A 22,259-nucleotide genomic window follows, 5' to 3' on the forward strand; every position below is an offset into this window, starting at 1 on the left:
TTTAAAGAGACATTATGGTGAATCTCAAAAAGTAGTCATATCATATAGTTTGCGTTCTTAAGTGTTACAGGCAAATGACGGTGTGTGAAAGGCAGTATTCGGAAGGGCCTCATGCCTGCAAAATAGAAAAGGCAAATTTCACTTCTGGCATGACACATTGGACTAGCTCCAACTGGGAAATATACCAACTTAAGCATGCACATCATTTTGGTATCCTAGTCATTTATCACAGTATTTTCTCTTGGCTTGACACCAGAGACAATAGATAAGGCAAATAAACTTTGTTGAAGAAAGATGAGTGATAATGCCCCGATCTTTTTCTTTTCAAAAGGACAAGGTTCACCGCACTCTATTGACCTCTCTATGTCTTTCTTAGAACCAAAAGAAGTGTTGCCTTACATCTTGGGCGAGAAAATGTTATGGCATGCACTTCAAGATCACTCTCTAACAAGTGTGAGTATTCACTCAAGCTTTCACTGCAGTCTACCTCAATAAATATCTGGAGATTAATCATAAAGCTTCAGAAGTCACCTTCCCAACTGGGCCGCAATTCCGTTAGGATATAGATTTGCTACTGTTCTCTGAACCTGCCACAATACTGTGCCTTAAAAGAACTTGTTGCCCCGCCACGGTGGTCTAGTGGTTATGGCGCTCGACTGCTGACCCAAAGGTCGCGGGATCGAATCCCGCCGCAGCGGCTGCATTTCGATGGAGGGAAATGTTGAGGCAGCCCGTGTACTAATTTAGGTGAACGTTAAAGAATACCAGGTGGTCGAAAATTTCTGGAGCCTCCACTAAGGCGTCCCTCATAACGAAATTGTGGTTGGGACGTTGAACCGCACATATATTTTTATTAAAAGAACTTGTTGCTGGGCTACTTGGTACACCATTCTGAGAAAAAATTCTAAACGTTGAACCGCAGAAGAGAAAGAACAAATGTATTTTGTATATATTTCTGTTCTCCCACAAATAAATCAGTTTCAAGTGATGCTCTTTTCCTGTGCTTCTTCGCTTTTGTGGTGTTTGGCGTCTGGATTTTTTTTCAGACTGTGCTTAGTTATAGCACAATTACTTACGCTGGTGTTGAAATCCATCAACTTGCCTTATTGCATGGGGCCGCCTACGTACAGGTACCGCGAAACTGCCTAACACAGAAACACAGAGAGCATAATGCATGTGAGCAATATACTACCGGTATTTTTTAGAGCCAATACAGTTAGTTCAATAATAAGCCTATGATTATGAATTTGATCATGAATACCTCAAATTATGTGGACCTTAGAGATTTCTAAAAAATATGCATGCACTAGAACTTTCTCATATAAATGACTACACTCAAGGGAATACTTAAAAAATAATTAACCAGTTTCTGTAATTAGTAGCATCAATGTCATAATAGTTGCAGCAAACATTTTACCTCCACACAGAGTTCGTGGGAAAAAATGGCGGGAGGCTGACTACCATAGAATTATTAAAAATCTATTGTCTAAAAAAAAAAAAAGTTGGCCGGAACAATTAAAGTCGGTCCTTGCAGTCGCCAACACACTCTGTGAATATCACATATTGACCAAGCTACTACCAATTTCATCAACTATGCAGGCTGCTTTGCATCTCATCGAAGTACCAATGACGCAATGGATCAGATCGTATCAAGCTCAAACCACAAAAAATGTAATGCAAGATACAAAGAAATATTGCATATGACTGTATCAAATATTTTATATATTTAATGGATGCAAAGTAAACCGCCACTGACCTGTGTTGTCAAGTGACATACTTGCAGAAGCTTCATCAGTTACATTTTCACCTGTAAAGAGACGATATAACACTTTCTCAAAATTGTAATATACTTTTAAACTAAAGTGGAGTCCCCAGAGACCTATGGGCTCAACATGCACTGTTGGCGAGAGAGTCTGTCCTATGAGGGTTTACTGGACTGAGGGTTTAATGTAATGTATGGACTGAGGTTAATGAGGGTTTAATGTACTTAGATTATTCTAGACATAATACGAAGCAAAAATTTGCTTAGAAACTGCTCATATTGCATGAAAGAATTGATATCTTGCCTGGGACTGTGACGCTGCTGTTCCAGATTTTGAAGGTTGTTTAACCTTTCATACATGGGAGGAATAAAACAATAATGTTGTACTTAACACATCTGTCTACAAGTCTTCCATCAGATATAACAAAGTCTACACGTACCAGAACATACTTCAGGCTTTCTGGAGAACTTACGGCCTGTAAAGGTGCGGAGTGAACGTAAAACTTTCTGGCAGCACCTTAATTGCTATTCAGGCACTAGCAGTTCTAAACACAATGATTTCTTACATCGCTGCGCGGTGGGGTAGGAGGCTTGGTGGCTCATAGCTCTCATCGGAGTCACTGCTTGTTCCGTTCCCAGCCAGGTCGTCATAATCAACTGGAGCCTTGGCTGTCTTTTTCTTTACCCCTGCCTAGTTTCTTTCATGGGTTCACTTTCATCCGTGCTTTCGTAAGAAATAGCTTGCATTTTTCGTAGCGCATCTTCATAAGTCCCTGTAAGAAATGTTTTTTCTTTGAGTGCAATGAATAGCAGGGGCGTAGCCAGAAATTTTTTTCGGGGGTTCAACCATACTTTATGTATGATCGTACGTGTGTTTGTATGTGTGCGTGTATATAGACGCAAGCAAAACTGAAAAATTTCGGGGGGGTTGGGGGGTTTGAACCCCCCAACCCCCCGCCTTGGCTACGCCCATGATGAATAGCTACTTCCTAAACTACACTTACCAGCCCAGCCTTTAACGATGCATGGCACACCTGGCCATGAGTCGGTAGGCTCGGTGCCTTCCATCACCATTCGGACCCTTTTAGTCGGATTTTTCGTTACAGGCCAAAATGTCTTCAGGTTGCCATCATGCAGCCATGAGTTATGAACAATCCCGAGGCAGTTCTTCTCATCGGGGAATGAGACAACAGCAAATCTAAAATCTAACAGATAAAGAGCAGTACCAATGTCTACTGTAAATACAAATACAGACACAGCTAATGTCCACACTTGCTTGCACACAAGAATTACAAAAGAGAAACAAAAGATAGGTCAAGAAAATCCTGCTGCCTATGGAGAGCTTTCATAGTAGGTGCACCATAGGAAGCACAGCGCACTTTTTTCCGTATGGGAGCTTCACACACTTCACTGCAATGTCTGGTGAGTGGCCAACACTGAATAGCAGAGAGTGTAGACACGACATAGATGTTGAGAAGTGATGATTTGCACGGATAGCTGTAAAGATCTTCCAGATTCTGGTACCTCCTTCCGATTAACATTGCTTGGTTATTGCCCGCAGAAAATGCAATGTTTTCAATTTCAATGATGGAATAGTCCTTCAGCATGCATGTGCAGTCTCTTTGGCTTGATCTCAGAGTGATATTGCCAGGAAAAGATACAATTCGGTACTGAGGCCCAATACAGTTACTTGGCAGTGGGCCCTCTTCATGCATTGCCGACAACCTGCCACTTGCACCACTGAGCCATCCGGTTGCGGGTGAAGGTTGCTTCAATATTCTTAGGTCACAAAGGCTTCGTGCAGGCTGCGACCGTTCCTCAATAACACGGTTGTAGAGTTGCTCTAAACATTTTTTCTGGTTCCGCACATACCTTTTTAATTTCTGCATGTAATTCTCAATGGGAAGGCGCTGTAGCTCTCTAAGCATCCATGAATTCGCACATCATCTGCTACGTGGACCAAGCCATGCACATTGTGCGACACTGCGTGTTTCCCATAGATGGAAATGTATGTCTCAACAAAATGCTTTAGAAGCCTTTCTGCATAGTCAAGAAGCTCAGGGTCACACAACGGACTACAGAGTATGCGCACAGCACAATGCAGCGTCATAAAGTTAGCCATCAGGGGCCCAGGGATTCGTGACTGTAAAACCACAGGGCCTGTGTAGAGCAATACAAGTCGGAACTCAGAAGCTTTCCATCTTTCTATTTCCGACAAGCTCCGTGGCTTGCGAGACATATCTGAAGGTACATATTCTCTCATTTCATTGTTAGCTGCTGATACAGCTTCCCTTGCTGCCCTTCCAATCCTATAAGCTTTGTCACCTCTCAGCCAAAGTAGAAACAATTTGCGTACAACACCAAGACAAATAAGGTGCATGTAATCGAATGGCACTTGCTTAACAAGATCCACTGGCAACTCCTTTAGAATGGTGTCTGTGATGTGATAATCATCTTGCTGGGAATTTCGGAAGCTTGTATCAGTCCTTAAGGGTGCATCAAGCTGAGGGAAACACATACGTCCCTGCAAGAATTCTCCTTCAGTAGTGCATTTCGTACAGCTGAAATAACCATTGTGTGCTTTGGTTCCCAAGATGTATGACTTTGCAGGAGCATCACATATTATAGCTCCAACTAGCACTCCCACAACATTGTTGGCAATGGTAAAACCTTGCTTGAGGACTTCCTTCAGTTCATGCACAAATTTTCTAAGAAAGACATTTGCATGTGAAGCCTTGGACTTCCCATAGTACACACCAACAGGAAAAGGCTCAGAGGCTTCAACATTTGCTACTTTGCAAAGTATTGGCCAGAATTGGTCTTGAGTACTTTTGGTTAAGGGCAGCCCGTCTACATTTATATGAAGTACTATGGGGTCGGGCACATAAGGCAACAGTACCAGGGATGCGTGAAGCCCTTCCTTGAGGCCAAAATGGCAATACTGTCCTGGTTCCATTTGTTCTACGAGCGCCATCCTTGGTGTAGACAGCAGTGCCCTAGCAGATGATGGCAGTTCCGAAAAACAATGGTGTGAGCGTAGGATACCCAATAGCCCAGTCAGTGCAGTGTGAGGAATGTGTTCCTTTAAGCTCCACTGCCGTAAGCGTTCCGCAAACGATGCATTTGAAGACTGCTCTTGAGGTCCAGCATTGCGCTCGGCATCTCCACACCATAGTTGTGACGATTGCTGAACGTCGCATGAGAACTCTACGGCTTCAAAAGCGCTGTCATCAACAGAGCTGCATTCACTGATATTACTGTCACTGAGCACTTCTGGCAACGCGTCAAGGCGAGCGCACGACACTACAGGATCTTGCCCACACGATGAATGTGAGGCCAAGGAGGGCTCTTCATCGCTATTGGAGTCGGACAAAGGAAGCACTTCTGCTGAAGCTTCGCCGGGAGACGAAAATATGTGGCCTAAGTCGGTTTCTACCTTACGGCGGACGCGCCTGAATATCGTAGTCCGCGGCACGGAATCCATTGTGCAACACTGAACCACACTTCAACGGCGACACACACTGTATGTGTAAAAAATACTGAAGGACCACCTCTATAACAAATATCATAACTGCACTTTAACAAAATACATGCATAGACGTTGAAACAAAGTACAAAATAAATGGCCACTTACTGTCATTGTCGAACGACGTCATCACTCCAAGTTCTTTGTTTGTGGCCATGCCTTTCGATAAGCGCACGACTGCACCTTCAGCCTATCGAGCCCTGACATACAAGAAAAATACTGTATGTGAGATGTTGAAATATAACTTATATGTACGCTTGATAGAGAGCCAGCAAATACTACTAAAGAAGAGAAAATTAACTCGCAAACTCACCTTAGCAGCGATTCTCGTACTGAATGGGCGCGCGCGCATACCGCGCAGATGTGGTCTTCGGCTTGGACTCGCCTTGGCTGATTGTAGGCCGCAAAACCGAAACTAACCCAGCCTACCACCGTGCTGCGTTGTTTTTAGGCTATTACAATGCGGTGGTCCAAAAGTTTACAGACGACGAGAATTTCGGACAAAAAAAAAAAAGTCAGAAGAAGCGTGCGTGCAGAGAGCGTGTATATATATATGCTCTTTGCGTAATACGCATCAGGTACGCTCGCTCTCTGAGGATTCTTTTTACCTTTTTTTTTTCCTGCGCGCTACAGCTGACTGCGGGTCTCCTTGCAACAGAGTAGCAAAAAAAAAAAAAGAACGTGCTGAAGAGTCAAGCTGGTAATTATCAGTGACATAAACATGCGCGCATATTACCTTGTAAGCTTTAATGAAATGTCAGCATGCAAATTTAATGATCGCCAATTAACATATCTGAAGTTACCATGCTAATGAGAATATTATGGAACTTGTCGCGCAAGAACTTAGTCCTGAGAACCACCAACTTAGGATGTGTTAGGGATCATCCCGATTAATATGCGCGCAGGACGTCCCGTGGACATCGTAACTTGGATGTGGGATGTCTGGGCATTTTTGGGATGTCCTTGGGATTTTGTGTGTTGTCTGGGTTGGCGTTTCTGAGTTGGTCAGAGTGCGGACCAGGGTTTTGCAGACTGCGCGCCACATCTTTTAAAAACAGTGCGTTGCATGTTTCAATCACGTGAATCATGACGTGTTTCCGGCTCGCAAAATTTAATGCGGAGCTTGCAGTAAACAAAAACACATCCTTTGGGACTTGTGAGCTGCGCTGAGGAAGAGCAGCTGCCGCTTGGGAAGATAGTTTGGAAACGAACTATTTTATAACTTATCCTTACCTACATTGCCTTACGAGCTTATGCGATGCAATGCACATGACACTGCCTCACATATTCTTAGAAGTCCAGGTTATATGTTAACGAACGAAGAAATGAGACGGCGGCATGCAAAACTGAAAGTGAAATTGAATCACTAGGAGCGAATACCATCGCGGTAAACATCGAGGTTTATTTTCCGCAGCCGACCGCAGTCACAATTTGTCGTTGCAATCGTTTGCTTGGTGAGGCGGCTCCACGCCGCAATGTATCGCTTTTTCGATAAGTAGTCTCGCGTGGAAGAAAACCGTAAACTGGATTTTGTTTAACACTCAGGGGCATCGAAAAACCGCTGGGAATTATTTAGGGGCTCCTTAGTTCGTTATGCCACAGCCCGTTCCTCATCAAATGATGTTGTTCCAGGTAAGCACCGCATCCAAACCCCGTTTCCTGCGGTGCGGACCGGCTTTCTAAACAGCTTTTCTCGAAGTCCCTGTCGTTGTAACGTAATTTCGCCGCAGTGAGCTTCAAAAACCGCGCGTCTTGTACCTATACACCGTTTGCACGGAGCCAAGCATTATCCTGGCAACAAACATAAGCGCGTGCATGTACTGTGACGTATTCAGCCGTGCGGCGCGTGTGATGTTTGGTTGGTGCTTGTGGCGGACCGGATCCATCTTTTGTTAAGAAACGTGTGTTATTTTATTAACTAATCGACCAGCCGCGGGCTCGAAGTCTTAGAAGCAAGCAACCGAGGTAACAAGTCGCGGTACAGTCCGTGATTGTTGAAAAAGAGGGAGCGTATCGGGCCACAATGCATGCATCTACAATGCCGCAAAGGAGGAGACGACAGGTCGAATCGCAGGTTTGTAGTAGTCAAGTTACCGTTTCGTCTTTGCTATAACGTGCATCTCTCCTGTTCCTTCGCATTGGCCCTGAAAGCAACAAAGTGCGGTGGAGCCGATGCAAGTCGACGCACCTCCCGAGGAGAACGAAGCAGCTGAAGAGGAGACATACATAGTCGAAAACCCAACTTTGGTGAGTAGCGTTGTGCCGTTTGTAGCTTCTGCAGCTCGCAAAAACGTGCGACTATTCACCCCGAGTGCTTGATTCACTTGCGGTGTGAGAGAGATTTCGTCAATTCTTAAATAGACTCTTGAGAACGCGTGATCGTTCACAGATTTGTAACGAAACGCGGGCGTCCGTAATTACTGGAAAGCATTTTGAACTGTAGAGCTAATCACATTTGACGTGAGAATCGAACCTTCAGGTTGTCTGCTGTACGCGGGCGTCGGAATTTCTTCATCCAGTGCGTTGTGCAACTGTTCAGGATCCGTACTGTGAATGTTACCGGCTGGCCGTCACATTAATCATCACGATTACTTTCCCGTCAAAATAAGTGGATTAAGCACGATCTCGGTACTCGCACCCGGGACTTCGTTGCATATTTTAAACGCGAGTAAGAGCTGGCGACAACTGGACAAATGATGGAAGATATCGAAGAAGTGCTGGTTTGTTCCCCGGTTATTTAGTGTCATGCATTGATTCTCGTTGTGTAAATAAGGATCGCGTAACACTCTGGTTCGCATTGTGTTGCGGTTCATTGCCTCAAGAGTGTTTAGCTACTTAAGACAAGTTCAGCATTGATAGTGCTAACAATTCTCTTTTGTTGCTGTTGTGACTCACTCGCATTTCTTGTGTTGCCATCTGTAGTTAACCTAATCACCTAGCCTTAGTTAACATGTTCCTGATGTTGCATGCCTTCCTTTGAGCAAACGTCCATCATCACTCGCCATCATAATCAACGCACACGTGAGATTTCAGAGGCGTACCACATGGCTAAGTGCGATAGTGTTTGTATAAGTCAGCCATCAGTCTCATTATCGGAGCAAGAAATCCGTTTCATTGATCGAGTGTAATCTTGCGTGGCACGTGTGTTTCTGTATATATATATTTGTCTTTTCAAATAAAATCTTTCAGTTGAAGATCAGCGCTTGTCCCGTCCTCTTCTCTTGTGTCCTTGTCAATTTCGTGCGCTGTGCAAAGATGGGTTCATCACCAATGTGATGTTTTCAACTGTTGCTGCCATCTGTAGTTAACGTAATTGACTAGCCTTATTTAACATCATCCTCATGTTGATCATCAGTGTATGATGATGTTGTCAACTGTCCTTTCAAACTCTACGTGCGCAGAGAGCAGTGCCTTTTTGATGCCCTCTGTTAAGCAAAACCTCGAATTCACTGAGGAAATTTCTAACATACCACGGTATGCTGCGCAAAGTTTTGTGCCTTAAAGCGCTTAATAAAGCTAACCAGATGTACTGTAAAAACCACGGTAACGTGTTTGATCATGCTGAAACAAAGCTTGATCAAACTTGGTTTGATGAGCTTTCCAGTGCCAAAACAAAGTTTCAGCTTGGGATAGCTCATCAAACCAATTACTGGTGTGCTGATTACAACACTAAATCATTAAGAGCTCTTTGTACGCAATAAACAGTTGCCCACAAAGTAATACGGGCCACGCAAGTGCGTGTGGAATTGCGTGCTTGTGCCGTCTTCCGGGAAGCATCCTGCTGCCGAGAGCCTTCTGTTATGGATGTGTGGGCTCTTGCGATCGCAAGCATATCAGGTTGTCGCTTCTGCCAGTTGCTCGTAGGTTATCACTATCTCGGCACAGGAGACATGACCGAACACAGGAGCAAAGCGAAAGACGCTGATGCTTCCTATGCTACACCTAGCAGCAACAACGATGGCTGAAGCAACAGCCTCTTGCCCCCGAGATCGTGACAAATTAGGAAGCCCCTGATTTAAGCGGTAATCTGACGTGCCTGCGAGTGCAAGAAGCCACGCATCCACGCAAGCGAGGCTCTTGCGGCAGGCAGCTCAATGGTAGATTACGTAGATGGCGATTCCTTTCTTTTTTTTGTGTGTGTGTTCGAGAGACTGCCCTTAGGCATAACATATTCACGTAGTATCACGAGATACATGTCACACATAAATAAACAAGTTGAATTTGTGCGTGAAGTGTAATAAGGATGGGTGGAATGGACCTTGTATCTACCCTTGTAAGTCCAGAGGGTGACCAGGACAGTGACCGGTTGCTCCGAGGTGGCGAAGACGTGTTTGTTCTACATCCGGGCACGACCTCAGCAAGTGTGACGCATCCACTGCAGTTATAGGAGTGACAAAAAAGGGGGGCATGTGGTACTGTACACTGCGCTGTAGTTCTTCATGCAATAGGCAATCGCTGCTGGTGTAAGTGCAACCCCAACGCGAATTCTCTGAAGTACCACTCCTCTTTGTGAGAGTGAAGGTGATTGCAGCACGTGTTTTATGTGGTTTGTATTTTTTTGTCGTCGGCTGCAGTTCTCTCTGTCGGAAAGGAAAGGGGGGCAGGTTGTTTCATCTTTTCGTTATGCGGAATGGTGTTTGGTTTTGTGGGGTTAGAGAGCCCGTCTTTACAACATCCATCTTTAGCCTAGCGGGCTTGATCAGTTCCGCAAATTCCGCAAGGTGGACGAAGGGTTCGTGAACGGGAATGCAGCCGAACCCCTTTATAAGAGGCACTGGTGTAAGCGATAGTGGTATATTAGAGACACCTGTGTGCCTACATCAGAAAATGGGGATGTAGTACCCTGCTTATAAGAGATACCTTGTATAAGGAACAACAGCACCTCCCTGGTGCATGTCTCTTTATAAATGGATTCAACTGTAACTGGTGTCCAACCACTTGTAGTATTTGAAGGTTCGGGAAGTCAGATTTCGTAATTGAAATTTTTCGGTTGCCCTCGCAGGATTTGGAGGCGCATGCCAACAGCTATGCTGGCCTCGCCCGTCTGTACCGGCTGCTCTACATCGCCGACCACTGCCCGTCGCTCCGCGTCGAAGCCCTCCGCATGGCCTTGACCCACGTGCAGAGCACGTACAACATCGCCAAGTACCAGGAGATCCACAAGAAGCTCAGCGAGGCCGTGGGGTGAGTTGAGGACCGCTTAAACTCTTTGCCTGCCAAATTGTTTAAGAAAAGGAAAAAAAAAAAATCGCAATGTTTAAAAGGGGTACTTATGTGAAAAGTTTCAGTTGTCATTTTTCTGCGCCAAATGAAAGGCCAAACTCTCAAGAGCCCAGAAAATGTACTAGTTAGTGTGAGTGCACCCTGCAAAAGTAATTACAATACACTTTTAAAAGCAAGTTTCGGTTCCTACTGTGTCCTGATGTCGCCCCGCTGCAGTGGTCTAGTGGTTATGGCACTCGACTGCTGTCCCGAAGTTCGTGGGATCGAATCCTGGCCGCCGCAGCTGCATTTTCAATGGAGGCGAAAATGTTTGAGGCCCGTGTACTTGTTAGATAGACGTGCACGTTAAAGAACCGTAGGTGGTGGAGATTTCCAAAGTCTTCCACTACGGCGTCCCCCATAATCATATCATGGTTTTGGGACGTTAAACCCCAGATGTTATTATTATGTACCCTGACGTCCTGACACAGTATAAGCTTCTCGTCACATGCTTGCGCAAGATATCATGATGTTTCCATGGACCCTCCGCTGTGTTGGTGACACACAAGCAGCCATTTTGGTTGTTTCTAGTGACGCACAAGCAGCCATTCTGAATAAAGTTTCACGATTGCAATAGTAGCAGTAAACGTTCTACTCCAAGAAACTTCTAGTCACTTCATTTATCACTCTTTATCACCAAAGCAGAAACAGTGCTTTTTTTAAGTTGTCTCAGAGTAAGGAAAGTCTCTTTTTACGTTTTTGGATAAGAGGAGGGCGCTTGAAATTCAAGAGTACTTCTTGTAATCTTGTGTACAGCCTAGAAGAGTGTTAGAGATATTTGGCCGAATGCACAGAGAAAAGTGTTGAAAATCTGTGGGTTACTCGCCAAGGCTTTTATTCCCCGCCACTGCTAACATGCAACCTCGGTGGACAAAACCAGAAGCCGTCCACTGTTTGTAAACACTGAAACCTATATTTTGGTGCCTGGTGTCATCATAAACTAGCAATATTGGTGCGTGAAGTCACCGGTATTGGTACCGTAGCCTGACGACATGATTGTGCCGGTGTCGGTAGGTACGCCACGCGAAAATTGATTTCAAGGTCGAAATAAGATATCAGCCTTTCCTGAGCTTCACACTTGCTCAGAGCTGTCTCTGTATACAGGAGATCTGTATGGTGGAGTAAACTCAGCTTCGAAAATTGGTGTCAGTACCCCCTTAATCGAAATGGTCAATTTATATTGTAATACTGTTGTTAAATAAGAATAACCATTCACTCTACTTGACGCCCGAATTTCTAGTAGTATCAAGTTGGATGTTTAAAATCATTTTGCCCGCACGACTCTTTGCCAGTTCTCTTGAGTGGGCAGGTGCCAGTCATACTTGAAGCATTATCATCGTCATCACCAAACCCTTCGGGATAGTCTAAAGTCCCTAGATTTTTTTTTCCTCTTTAAGTAGCGACAACCATCGAAGCGCCACCGACAAATCTCATTGGGGGACGCTCGTTTCCGGTAGCCATGTTCTTCCCGACACTTTTCCACTGCCTCCTCTAGAGGCCAACGTGCTGGGGGTGTTGGCTGTTTTAGCTGATCGCCCCGCAGAGCCGCAGACACACCCTGGTAAAACAGCGGGATATGCATCCCCCGCTCGCTAATAAAGGGGTGGGGAGACAGGCACGTTGCATTTGCACATTGCCTACTAAAAGGTGCATGGGTAATGTACTTGAATGTGCGTGGATTTCTAAATCGTCCAGGTTGGGAAGAACGCGGCGGCAGATGCCGGCTGAATGTGAGAGGTCTAGAGAGGCCTCAGATGTCGCTACTCATACAAAAGTGCAAAATCTATGGACTTGAGGATAGTCAAGCTCTTTGTAGCTTTTAGCTGTGCACCCTCTTGTCCGCCTGGTGAAACGAATGAACTAATGACGTAGTGTGACGTCACTCTCTTTCTTGCACATCTTCAAATCACAGGAGCACGCCGAACCTGCCTGATGTCACCGGTGGCAGCGGCAGCTCTGGAGCCGTGCCGCCCCTCGACAACCAGTGGATCGAGACGCGCAGCAAGAAGGCCGCATTGAAGCTTGAGAAGCTCGACACCGATCTCAAGAACTACAAGAGCAACTCGATCAAGGAGAGCATCAGGTGAAGTTTATCGTAGAGTTGTGAATGACCGTTGTAACAGGACGTCTGAGGAAATGCGTATGAATGTTCAGTGCGCATGAGATGAGGTATTCGCACACTTTTGCAGAATCACTTTGACCACAGTGGTAGGCACTGTGGAGTGAGTCAGGGTTGGTAATTAAAAGAGAAATCAACAAAACAACTGCTGGCGTGTGCTGAACCTGAACTTATCTGTTTATTACAAGCGACGGGTGTGACATTTGGTGCACCGTGCACCCACCTACAACTGGTTTTGTGGCATCTGCACGGAGTTTTGGCCGGGGGAATGCGTAGCACCATCTGTGGCACAATGCTCAGTGCAAATATTGCGCACTAGTGCAGTCAATCCGCAACCGGATTTTATGCACCACCTGCTCGTTGTGGCATTTGGATTGAGCCCGGTCGATTCCAGAAGCAGTGTGTCGCGTCCCATCTTGGTTGGGAAAGATGGGAAAACTGGTGCACCCTTATTGCTGCATTATGCACCACGTCTGGTGCATCACCGCCATGGGCATGTGCACAGGGGGGAGGGGGAGGCCTCCCCCCCTGCCCCCAATACTTTATCGTGAAACTTCTCTTCCCCTCCCCCCCCCCCTAAATGGGGAACCCAGGGCATGCCTATGGTCATCATGCTAGCACAGAAAAAAAAAAAGCTGGTTACCTCATTCTGTCAACTCATGCATGCACGAATGGCCGAACAGTGAGACCAGGGGTCTCAAACTCACCTCAGCTAGCATGCCGCAGTCACGAAATTTAGTCTTCCACAGAGGTGTGAAACAGTAAACATTGTCATCTGGACATTGATTATGAAATACTATAGAATTTTTTTTCTACAGTTACACGTGGTGGCTGCATGGGGTGCCTCTTAAAAAAAAAAAAAATTCTTGAAACCAGTCACGTCTCTAACTCACAAACATAACTATTAGGAAAATAACAAAAAGAACATAAGAATTTGGGATGAAGACAGTCATGTGTGGACCGCATGTTTGAGACCTCTGGGTTAGACCATCAGGTTTCTCCACACTACACGAGCCTGAAAATTGTCCTTTAATGAGGGGATTTTTTCAATATTACTAAAGTCAAGATTGACACTAGCCAGCGGGATGTGTGGGGAAACGAGGGCATGGATTTTAAGAGTGTTCTAGGCTAAAAACATATTCCGAGATGTTCAGGAGAAAATGGCGTCCATGCAGACGTGGACACGACGACTTGGGTGACCACTACCTCGACTGCGGAGACCTCAACAACGCGCTGAAGTGCTTCTCACGGGCGCGCGACTACTGCACCAGCAGTCGGCACGTCGTCAACATGTGCCTCAACGTGATAAAGGTGACGCATGTTGATTCAGACGTTGCTGGAAGTTGTTTGTGCTTGCCGCAGATGCCTGATGTTACAGTCGTGCATCTGTGGCAAGTTGCACTTGTCACATTGCACTGTAATGAAATCTCAATTTATGCAGGGAACGAGAAACAAAATTTAATTTCTGAGTTTCCACTTGTAACTTTAAAAGAGATTACAAATGCGAAGTTAAGATGTACTGCATCCGGCACAGACACCTTCGTTAAGCGCAGTATTTGTTATAATATCAGCATGTTTTGGATTAGCTACATGCTTCATAGATGAGTAAAAATTTGTAATTCACGTCGTTATGCGCACCAGGTCATTTCAATTTCGGAATGTATTGGCAAGTTACACTCCCACAATAACAAGGAGGCCAGGCAACTGTTACTGTAAAAGGACAACCTGAAGACTGAAAAACTACAATGCCAAGACCGCTTTGAAGTTCTAGTTCGCGTTGTCAGTGGTTTTAACAATGCATTCATGCATTTGTAGTTCGCAGTCCTTTGGGAAAAGAAAAAAAGAAAAGAGCGCACCTTTTCCGAAAGCAAAATTAAAGGCTCTCTCCAGTAATTTGTGGGAACATTTTGTATCCATAAAACCTAGTGAGTACAAGATACATTGAAATTTGTGGTGGCACAATGACATACTGGCACTGGTGTTTCACAGCTGTATTCAGAAAGGGAAGTGTTAGTTTATCTTTTCTCCTCTCATATTCATTCTAAAGATTCGGAAATGTACTTGCCATACGAAATCTGATTCTATAGAGTTCTTTTTGTGTCCCTAAACCTACGTCAGGTCAGCCATTTGTGCCTCTTTCTTTAACAACTTAACAAATGAAAGGATACTGGACGAAGAAAGGAACTCGCATACCACACAAGCCGAGTGCGTCTGGTGTGTGGCTTCTATTCTTTTTCCACTGCCCTTTCATTTGTGCTCTTAAGTTTTCTAAAAAAAAAAGGACAATGCAGTACCAGCTAGCCCCCCCCCCCCCCCCCCCCAATTCATCCTGTGACATTTATGCCCAATTGTTATGCTAGGAATGTGCTAGGAATTGGAGCTGTGCCTCCCTGCACAGCAAAGCATAACTACAACCTAATAACTGGAACAGGGCACTTGTGTTTGTAGCTGCAAAAAAAAAAGAGAGAGAGAGGTCAACTTTCACAAATCGATGGTTCCAGTCTTTTAGTATCCGCGCTGTTAACATGACCCACCATGGTAGTTAACAAATAAGGTGTCTCTCTGTTAAGCATAAGGATGCGGGTTTGATTCCCAGCCACGACAGATGCCCTTCAAGGGGGATGAACTGTGGTAACAGCAGGGTTACTTACATTCAGGTTCACGTCAAAGAACACCAGGTGGTCGAAATTAATCTAAACTCTCTCGCGGACCTGTAATCGTATCTTGGTTTTTGTATGAAAAATCCCCAGAATAAAATAATTAACGTTATGGTGACACATTGCAGTGGCTTAATACAGTCTCATTACTTTACTGAGCTTTGAGGGCACAAGTTTGATCCTGGTTGAGTGCAAAAATGCTGGTGTACTTACATTTCAGAAAACATGGCGAGTAAAAATTAATCCCGCATTTCCACCTATGGCCTGCCTTGCAATAAGATTGCAGTTTCTGGCTCATAAAACTCCAGATATTAATTCAAATTGTTTCACATTCACAGTGAAAACTGTAATCTCTTGTCGTAAGAGGTTTGCTGACATATGGCTAATCAAGCTCGTGGGGAAAATGTCCCAATGCTTCTTTAATGAAAAATAGCTCCCTTTGGCATCTGCTTCACATCTGCTGCACTGCGGCTGAGAGTTAGCCTAACCTCGTTCTCGTTGTCGTTCTTTCATTTCTGAAATTTTCTCATCTTTCGCAGGTCAGCATCTACCTGCAGAACTGGTCCCATGTGCTTACTTACGTCAACAAGGCCGAGGCCACGCCAGAATTTGCCGAGGTACGTTTTGTACTTCCTCATTTATGTCTTCTGTTTAATTCACTTTTATGCCGTCTCCTAATTTGCAGGATTTGCATGCTTTCAGGGCTGCCTGCCTCCTTCCACAAAAGGCTAACCATCGATGTACAGTCAAACTTACATATAGTGAATATGTATTTAATGAATTGTCATTTTTAACAATTTGTCCCTTTCACATGAGTGTCCCTCTAATGAAGGGATACTTTTGTCCCTTCTCTACCCTAAATTAAGAAAATTGTACCAAATTTACCAAAAAATTGTTTTCGCACAATTTGTGGAGCTCTTTTTCTCTGATTAAAACGGTACCATTCGTTCATTTCATTGGGGTTCCCTTATTTCAGTAATTGCAAAAAAAAAAGATAACTGGAAGATGGCTTCACCGCATAGCAATACAATGAAAGCCGAGACGCATACGGCACAACATGGACAAGTGTGGCCATCTAGCTTCAAGAAACAGCTTTGAAGGATATAGTTGTCATTGGTTCCATGTGGGACCAATTTTTGTTGATGATGAATGTAGTAGTCACTGATCATTTTGGTACAAAATCTCATGACGACTATACTCGTCAACGGGAGAAAAATGGTTAAGCACTGCTAAAGAAAAAAAAAACACGCCGTGTTTTGCAGGGCCATGCCAAGGACACCCACCAGAGCACGGTGACCAAGCTGCGGTGCGCGGCCGGTCTGGCTGAGCTGGCCACCAAGAAGTACAAGTCGGCCGCCAAGAACTTCCTCCAGGCCAGCTTCGACCACTGCGATTTCCCAGACGTGAGTGGGCAGCGAGATTCGGGAACGGCTAGTAGTTTATCTGTGTTGTTGCATCAGTGCAAGGTGTCGACAAAAGCACAAACAGAGCCACTGAGGCAAGTGCCTGTCTCTGTTGTTCTGGCTCTAATGAAGTAAATGTAATGAAGTACACTGAAACTTCGATATAACGAACACGGATATAACGAAATATCTGTTATAACGAAGTAAATGAAAAATAGTCTTGCGATACATACAGTGTTATGAATATTTGTTTATAACGAATTTTTGGATATAACAGTTATTTTCGTGTAAGATGTAACTTCGTTATAATGAGGTTTGAGTGTAATGAAGTTTCACAGCTTATTGAGCGGTTGCGACCTTACAAAAAGTTTGACTGTGTTGTGTTTGTTAAAGGGACTGGCAAGCAATTTTTATTGTACCTGTTTTCTTCAGCGCAATGGAAAGCTTTCCGGTCAGTGTCTAATCACAGAATGTCATGGTCTTTTGGTCAGTGTCTAATCCTGAAACATTTATTATCAAATTTTTTTATCTGCGGTGACTATGAAGTCGTATACACGCAAAACATACGGCAAACGGTGGGCGGCGAGCGCGAGAGCGGTTTGTATTTGTGCGCAGTGGTTTGCTGTGCATGCGTGCACTCCGTGCAGGCGGCACTGTTTCTCAGCGTCAACTCCTTTTACCTCGTAAGCAACACAGAAGAGAGTGGGCGTGGATAATAATATACATACTCTAATTTTGAGCAGTAATTGGGGTGTGCAAAAATTTTTAGAATCTGTCACATACAAGCGGAGTTTCAGGAATTTGACGCATGCTTCAATCACTTTCTCTCGCGTTCCTCCTAGCGTTCCTCCTTTCCCCCTGGTTATGCTTTTGCCACTCCCCCTTCCAGTGACAATGGATACCCCAAATGACAGGTGTCTCATTAACAATTCGTGGACTGACGGGCAAAAGTGAGGCGTGACAACCCCACAGTAATTTTCGAAAAAGCTTTTGTGTTGTTGGGGTGCCTTCACAGGCAAAAGGTCAACGAGCTGGAAAGAAGTAGCGGTACCGTCATACGGTTGCGCATTTGCGTACCGTATTTCCGTAACTTGCTAAAAGACTCTAATGTGAGCTCTTTTTGCTCTTTCCCTTTTGTCCTTAGATGCTGTCCCCGAACAACGTCGCCATGTATGGTGGACTCTGTGCCCTGGCGTCGTTTGATCGCCAGGAACTCCTGCGAAATGTCATCTCTAGCAGGTACGAGAAAAATCCTCCTCCCAGTTTTTCTCTTGCTCTAACGGCTGGGCTTTTTCTGGCTGTGCTAGTCAGGTTGTGGTTTAAGTAACGCGGGTTTAACATTCTTTACATTTAAACTGAAAAGGATGAATAGAAATGGGTGCTTGGAATTTTTTTTCATGCAGTACCTTTTTAAAAAAATTTTTACGAAAGAAGGTGAAAGAAAGGAAGTGTATGAGAGCACTAAGACGATGGTCTGAAAGCAGCATTGAGCTTAAGGGGGGAAGAGGCACTTTGACATGAAGCATCTTTTTATTTAAGTTAGGATGATGAAAACTTCGGTGATCATGTATTTACATGTGTAAATATCAAATATGAACTCAGTTTTTGTGTAGCCCTTACGACAATTTTTTTAATTAATCATTCATTAAAATTTCGTTTAATCACCTTTTTAATAAATTGGCTACTCGTATCCTGCTGAATTAAATGTCATTGCATTCTACAGTTATCAAAGAGTGCAAAAAGCAAATTTTATGGTTCTAGCTTTCCTACAACAAAAGTTATGAAGCTTCAAAATCCGCCATTCGATTACCAAGAAAATGTATTTTTGTTATTTTCGCTCTTGTAAAAACTTACGCCTTTCTATAGTAACATATAACACTTTGTTGCACTCACTAAACATCCAGCTTTTCAGTAATAAAAAATGTTCAAAATCAAGTGTACCAAAGCTGAGAAACGCTCGCTAAAAGAATGAAAGGTGGCCAAAAAATTGAAACTGAGAGAAAAGCAAAAAACAAAACTCTTATCTTCAAGGAGCGCTACACAAGTAAAAATGCTTTACTTTGCAAATAAATGCCTTAGAAGACACCAGGAGAGTAGCTTATCACATTTTCCAATCGAAACGGCCCCAGTGCATGTCATTTCAAGCAGTTTGTTGATTGTGGAGAAGTCGACAATGCCGTAGTTAGCCGCCGACGGGTCAGAGCCCTCGCACGCTGTTCCGAGCGTGTGCAGCTTGCGCTCGCTAGCGGAAGTTGCCGATAAGCCGGAGATCTTATCTTCAGTCTTTTCCTGCTGTTGGCGCACGATCGGCGCTAGTCAAGAACGTCGTGTCGATCCTTCTACCACGCTTCCTATCACTGATGTCGTCGAGGCGGCCGCCGACACAGGTGAAGTCGGCATTTCGACCGTTGAATCGCGTTCTGCCACCACGCCGTCCTCCACTGGATGCGCTTCTGATGCACCCGAGCCGTGATCTCGCTATTTTTTTTTTTTCGAATTTATGAGCGCTGCGCAACTTTCGATATGGCTTCGCCACGATCAAAGTTCCAAAACGCGGCCGAGAGCGTAGGCCTAATTCACTCCCGGCGGCTGCGGCGCACTTCGTCTAGCTCGCTTGGCGCCGTGCCAGTAAGCTGCCAAAACGTGCAGTCTTTGTTGAGGATGATAAAAACGCCTGCTCCAGTTTCTTGCCAGCTTGCGCGGGTTGGAACTTTACGGACGTAAATCGACGAGAACAACACAGTTATACTACGGCGACATTAACTTGCCGCTTTGCATGCACTGTAGCAGACAGCGCGGGAGGCCCGACGAATCGGAAGGCGTTATTTAGTCACGTGGGCTCACCGTGCCAATAGGCTCACGCGGAGGGACCTTTTTTTGGCGCGGATTTTCTACGTGAATTTTGAGTGGACGGAAACAAGGGCGGCGGGATATTCAAGAAAAAGCGCGGCTCTTTCGAATGCGACCAAGATGGCTGCCGTAGGTAACGTAGAACGGCAACAGCGCAGCGCTGAATAAGCCCGTTTTTTACGCGTTCATCGCTAAAAATTTAGCTCGCTGATGGCACATAAAATGCTGTCACGGCTAAAATACTGATCTAAGACTCATGAAAATTGGCGAGGTTATGCATTAGTAGCGGCAGAATCCAAATAAAACATTTTCAAAAATTCGATTTTTTTTCTGATTTTCGGTCTCAAAGACCCACTTCCCTCCCCCCCCCTTAAGCACACGACCCGCCATGTTGGTTTAGTGGTTATGGTGCTCATGTGCTGGCCCGAAGGTCATGTGACCAAATCTCGGCTGCGGCGGCCGCATTTCGATGGAGGTGAAATTACAGAGGCTCGTGTATTTAGGTGTATGTTAAAGAACACGAGATGGTCAAAATTTCTAGAGTCCTCCGCTACAGTGCCCCTCATAATCATATCGTGATTTTGAGATGTAAAACCCTAACAATTATTATTATTATTATTATTATTATTATTACTATAATTATTTAGTTGACGGTTAAATATTTGGAGGCATTTTTATAGCCCCCAATCGCAGTTTGTTTCAGAGAGAGGCATGACCAGCTAGGTTTGGTTTTTTTTCCTCCATGCGACCGCACAAAACTGTGACGCGCGCATGTGAGCACCGCGTTGAAAATTCTTGCAGGGAGCACACAGTTCCCGACTCTCATTACTTCGTCTCGGTCCTTGCAGCTCTTTCAAGCTGTTCCTGGAGCTGGAGCCTCAGCTGAGGGACATCATTTTCAAGTTCTACGAGTCCAAGTACGCTACATGCCTGACGCTGCTGAACGAGATCAAAGTGAGCAACGCAATGTGCCATGCCATTTCTAGGCAGACTTAGAATGCTCTGCAATGGTCCCTCGCCACTTTTGGGCATTGTTAGTAAACAAGCGATGCGCATAGATTGCTGATAAACGTAGTAGTGTTTATTCCCTTCAGCGGCAAGTGTGTACAATTTTACCCTTGAAATGTGGAGGCTTGTCCCGCACCGTGTTTCACTTTTACTAGTTTGAAACGCAGTGTGCACATTTGTACGTGCTTCCTGAGTGGACAACTAGTGCTCATTTACAGGGGTGTGCGAATATTCGAAATTTCGAATATTTTTCGAATAGTGTTTGCTATTCGATTCGATTCGCACCGAAATTTTACTATTCGAACTATTCGAACTTCCCAAAGACAAATGCAGTCAACGTCCGGTTGAAAGTGACCCCTTCAGATTTTTAATATGCTTCACCTCATTACACTCTCCTATTGCGGCAAAGCTGCCTTTCAAGGTCCGTTACGGTCGAACTTAGCCAAGAGACAAAGTCTAATTGGAAGTGGTCCCTAGATTTTCAATGTGCTTCACCTCCTCACATCCCCGTATTGCGGCAAAGCTGCCTTTCAAGCTCCGTTACGGTCGAACTTAGGCAAGAGACAGTCGTCTGATTGGAAGTGGTCCCTAGATTTTCAATATGCTTCACCTACTCACACTCCCGTATTGCGGCAAAGCCGCCTTTCAAGGTCCGTTACGGTCGAACTTGGCCAAGAGACAGTCAACGTCCGTTTGGAAGTGGTCCCTAGATTTTCAATATGCTTCACCTCATCACACCCCGGTATTGCGGCAAAGCTGCCTTTGAAGCGCTGCTATGGTCGCAAATGTACCAACTCAAAAAAACGCTGGTTCCAACATGGAGATGAAAGATGTGGCAGAGTTGGGGGCTCAATTAATGCTGTTTTGGACCTGAAATTTGGGCAGGAAGTCTGAAAAATCGGACGCCGAAGCTTTTTAGCATCCAAAATTTCAGATGTTCTTATATATCGACGTCTACGAGGCAGACTTGGAACTCCGGACTTGAAGGGAGCACACCCTTGTCTGCCACATCAGTTGGCCTTCCACAGAAGTTGAAAGAGAAGGAGAGGCTGAGGAAATGGCATTTCTGCCTATCACGTATAAAGTGTTGTTGGCAACACTTTGGTTGCACCAAATCATGTACATAAATACAATTCGGCCTCTACATTGCCTCATTCTTGATAAAAAAGACAACTATGAAATATGACCCCACCAGCGCTTCATCAACCTCGCGAAAAGAAACACTTTCATGTTGCTATCTCACAAGAACATACTTATGGATTCTCTGCAACTTTTTCTGTAATTTCACTTCGAATTATTCGAAAAATGTTTGAGAAATATTCGAAAATTATTCGAAATTATTCGATTCGATTCACACTCAATCTTTATTATTCGAATTCGCTTCGCACCCAAAATTTTGCTATTCGCACAGCTCTATTCATTTAACTTAATTGAGCTGCGTATTGGTGCAGAGGATCACTCTGCTGGAGACACTGCCATATTCTATGAGCTAGCTGTTCAACGTGCCGCTTTCCGGGAGGCATGCCAAAATGATAATTTTTGTTTGCTCGAAAGGGACGCTACCAAAAACAAACTGTGTGCGCATTTTGAGCTTGTGGTTTCATTCTTTTTATGTGAAAAAGGAACATGACCAGAATGAAAAGATATTTTATTGCATGCTAACTACAATTAA

The 22,259-nt window shown here is 44.6% G+C and overlaps 2 protein-coding genes across 6 annotated transcripts in view; one reads left to right on the plus strand and one right to left on the minus strand.

Moving 5' to 3' along the window:
• LOC119400085 (uncharacterized) overlaps positions 1–5,796 on the minus strand; it is a 17,790-nt gene extending 11,994 nt beyond the window's left edge. The window contains exons 1-2 of the mRNA XM_037667013.2: positions 5,397–5,796; positions 2,767–2,967 (exon numbers count right to left, since the gene is read on the minus strand). Coding sequence (XP_037522941.1) covers positions 2,767–2,967; positions 5,397–5,445 — 250 coding nt within the window. The 5' untranslated portion in view covers positions 5,446–5,796. The remainder of the gene's footprint in view (positions 1–2,766; positions 2,968–5,396) is intronic.
• Positions 5,797–6,726: 930 nt separating this feature from the next.
• Positions 6,727–22,259, plus strand: part of LOC119400088 (COP9 signalosome complex subunit 1) — a 125,906-nt gene continuing 110,373 nt past the window's right edge. For 2 of the 5 annotated variants that reach the window (XM_037667022.2, XM_037667021.2), the window contains exons 1-9: positions 6,734–7,362; positions 7,440–7,535; positions 10,291–10,472; positions 12,463–12,633; positions 13,845–13,980; positions 15,866–15,943; positions 16,589–16,729; positions 17,874–17,968; positions 20,428–20,533. In XM_037667022.2, the coding sequence (XP_037522950.1) occupies positions 7,312–7,362; positions 7,440–7,535; positions 10,291–10,472; positions 12,463–12,633; positions 13,845–13,980; positions 15,866–15,943; positions 16,589–16,729; positions 17,874–17,968; positions 20,428–20,533 (1,056 nt within the window). In that variant the 5' untranslated portion in view covers positions 6,734–7,311. Of the gene's footprint in view, positions 7,363–7,439; positions 7,536–10,290; positions 10,473–12,462; positions 12,634–13,844; positions 13,981–15,865; positions 15,944–16,588; positions 16,730–17,873; positions 17,969–20,427; positions 20,534–22,259 lie in introns of all 5 variants that reach the window. The other 3 variants (XM_049417961.1, XM_037667016.2, XM_037667019.2) reach the window with 3 other exon arrangements.

Source organism: Rhipicephalus sanguineus, chromosome 7, assembly GCF_013339695.2.
Source record: "Rhipicephalus sanguineus isolate Rsan-2018 chromosome 7, BIME_Rsan_1.4, whole genome shotgun sequence".
Taxonomy (NCBI): Eukaryota; Metazoa; Arthropoda; class Arachnida; order Ixodida; family Ixodidae; genus Rhipicephalus; species Rhipicephalus sanguineus.